Here is a 2,736-nt window from a genome sequence, read left to right as displayed (position 1 = left end):
AAGGTAGTACAAAGAATTTCAGAAGTAAAAAATACATCCAGGTTCGTAGACCACCTAGCGACGACGACAAGCACTAGAGCGAGCCGAAGGCACGCCCTGTCTTTGTCGCTTCCTCATCGGAGCCAGGCAAACCTTATTGTAGTAGATAATAGGAAAGTCATCGTGCTAAGGTCCCATAGGACCAATGCATCAAAACAACAACCACGCCAATGAAGAGAAGTGTAGATCGGAAGGATCCAACTTATAGGCACACAAACACAGACGAACAAAGATCGGATCCACGTGGATCCACTGAAGACAAATGCTGACCGAATCCCACGAGATCCGTTGGAGACACTTCACACGCCCTCCGACGGTGCTAGAAACACCACCGGAATTGGGCTATATAGAACCTTATTCCATTTCAGAAAGCCGTCGCCGCTTCACCTTTCTGAGTAGGACACAAATCCTAACAAAACTCAAAAATCATGGAAAAACGAAACCCTCCCGTCAGTAAAGGCCGGAATCCACCGCGCCTCCATGGCCTAAGACAAAGACGAGGTAGACCGGCGAGGGCACCAGGGCACCAGCGGGAGGAAAGAGAAACCTAGCCAAAGAGTCCTTTCTCTAAAGAAAGAAAACGATTGTGTGCAAAAGTAATCACGTTATATGCAGATCGAACCGGGGCAGCCGTACACTCTGAAAGGCGTCGCCATCACATCAACATCATATAATAATCCAATTAATGGACAAGTTGCTTTTGTTCTATACATAATTCAGACGACACAAATTACGGTACTGATCTATAGATTACCCCCAAAATCCGAAGTAGCTTTAAGCAGCAAAATTCACTGAAATTTGAACAGTGGTAACAACAGTGTAGTAAGTATACCAATTATGCATGACATGAACACGTAGCGTACGAGCTGGGCATGATGCGTGTAGGCAAAGACGAACCAACTCATCAAGTAAATAAAATCCTGCAAAGCAGGTGATGGTAACCATGCCCATATACATGTCGCAAAATCCGGCGCCGTCGTCGATCTTAGCCCGTGCCCGCGAGACTGTACGTGAGGCGCCGGTGCGCGCGTGACAGGACACGGACACACACCGTGACTGACGAGTGACACCAAGCAGAAAAGGCATGCACCACCCACCTACCGAGCAAGTTGTTGCTTGTCCCCCCAGCTCGCCGGCCGGCTCGGCGCGCGCGCCGTTGTGGTACTATGTAGCTAGGGCTTGTGCAGGACCCGGCCGGCGACGACGGCGGCCTCGATGACGACGGTGATCACGTCGATGACCTCGTCGATCATGCACTTGTTCCCCTCGAAGGTGCCCGTGCCGTCCCGCAACTCCGCCAGGCACTCCAGCAGGCCCTCGTTGCACTCCGTGCTCAGGTAGTCATCTGATGTGCCGATCGAGAGTCAGACGCCGGCTACATAAATAGTTGATGGATCAATTGGTTGTTGGGGTACGTACTCTTGACGAGGACGCAGTTGTCGTGGTGCATGCAGCAGGCGTCGAGGGGGTCGCACGGCCGCTCGCCGGGGCACCCGCTGTAGAGGATGCCGCAGTACTTGCCGTACCGCAGGAATGGCGCCGCTGCGTCAAGAGATCATCGACAAACATCTCGGTGTGAGCTACCATGCAGTTACTTCTAAGTTCTAAAGAAGAAGAAGAAGGTGATGCGCGTGCGTACTCGTGCAGTGGTCGGACTCGCACGTTCGGCTGCACGCCTGCTGCTTGCTCTGCGTCCGCGTCCCGCCGCCGCCGGCCGCCGAGAGTTAGTCGACAAAGCAAAGCATACCCAGCTTAATAACGTGCTATAAAGTGTACTAGGTCATAGTACATGCGTAGATCGTGCACGTACCACGCCGTCGCCGTCGGCGTCGAGGGTCTGGAGGCCGACGTTGAGCGCCGAGGAGCGCGGCGCGACGGCTGCGCAGGCGAGGAGCCCGACCACCGCGAGTAGACGCGCATGCAGCCGCCAGGAACTGCTTCTGCCGTGCGCCATCCCCTTCAAAAAATCAGACCCCCCTCCCTCTCCCTCTCTTTGTGTCGATCGAGACGGCGGCCGCCTGCAGCTGAACTTATACCGCGCGCCCTGCCCTGCCGTCGTTCTCGGCGAGATAAGATATTATCTAGCGGAGGGGTGCATTGGCTGGAGCGACGAGGAGAACTCGATCTGCAACTGTAGTTGCTAGTTGCAGCACTGATTTAGAGAGAGAAAGAGGGGGTGAAGATGGGGTGCGGGTGCGCGTTTTGGTTGTATCCTGCTCGTGATCGCGCGGGACTTGTTGGCTAGCTCACGGGGACACGGGCTGGCAGTCGACAGCGCGGAGGAAGATGCCGTGCATGCACCACGTCGGTGGGCAATCGATCCAGCCGGCGACCATGTGTGCCATCCAGCGCCTTCTCTTCCTTTTCCTTTTCCGTAGTCTCTTTCGGCGAAAATAATTGGGTGATTAGAGCAACTCCAACGGGGCTATCCAAACGGACGGTGTTTTTGTCCGTCTTTTGCGACCGTCGTCCGTCCTTTTTTAGATTTAGGTCGGCAGCGCGCCCAACGCGCCGACCCATTTCATGACCGCGCGCGCTTTAGATCATGCCAGCGGCAATGCCAGCGTGCGGGAAAGGTTCGCCGGCACGGGGGAAATTCGGCCTAGCACGCTGGCTTTGGCGCTCCAGAGCGCGGGAAATGTTCGCGCGCGCATTTTGGCGCGCCGCAGCCGGCGCTCGTTATAATATGACACTCTC

At 55.2% G+C, this 2,736-nt stretch overlaps 1 protein-coding gene across 1 annotated transcript; it reads right to left on the bottom strand.

Annotated features, from left to right (window-relative positions):
* Positions 1–812: 812 nt before the first annotated feature.
* On the bottom strand, positions 813–2,200 carry LOC123090827 (phospholipase A2 homolog 3). Its single transcript, XM_044512170.1, has 4 exons — positions 1,850–2,200; positions 1,679–1,727; positions 1,459–1,581; positions 813–1,384 (listed from the first exon to the last, which is right to left on the bottom strand). Exons 1-4 carry the CDS (start codon positions 1,991–1,993, stop codon positions 1,212–1,214), a joined length of 489 nt encoding a protein of 162 aa, XP_044368105.1. The 5' UTR covers positions 1,994–2,200; the 3' UTR covers positions 813–1,211.
* Between the last annotated feature and the right edge of the window lie 536 nt (positions 2,201–2,736).

Source organism: Triticum aestivum, chromosome 4B, assembly GCF_018294505.1.
Source record: "Triticum aestivum cultivar Chinese Spring chromosome 4B, IWGSC CS RefSeq v2.1, whole genome shotgun sequence".
Classification (NCBI taxonomy): domain Eukaryota; kingdom Viridiplantae; phylum Streptophyta; class Magnoliopsida; order Poales; family Poaceae; genus Triticum; species Triticum aestivum.
Note: the sequence above shows the minus strand (reverse complement) of the source record. Positions and strands in the feature narration are given on the sequence as shown.

Excerpts from the sequence above, each read along its gene's own strand:
- LOC123090827 (XM_044512170.1), bottom strand. The coding sequence starts at position 1,993 with ATGGCGCACGGCAGAAGCAGTTCCTGGCGGCTGCATGCGCGTCTACTC. Across the intron at positions 1,582-1,678 it reads CGAGTCCGACCACTGCACGA|CGGCGCCATTCCTGCGGTAC; the intron begins GTACGCACGCGC and ends CTCTTGACGCAG. Across the intron at positions 1,385-1,458 it reads CAACTGCGTCCTCGTCAAGA|ATGACTACCTGAGCACGGAG; the intron begins GTACGTACCCCA and ends TCGGCACATCAG.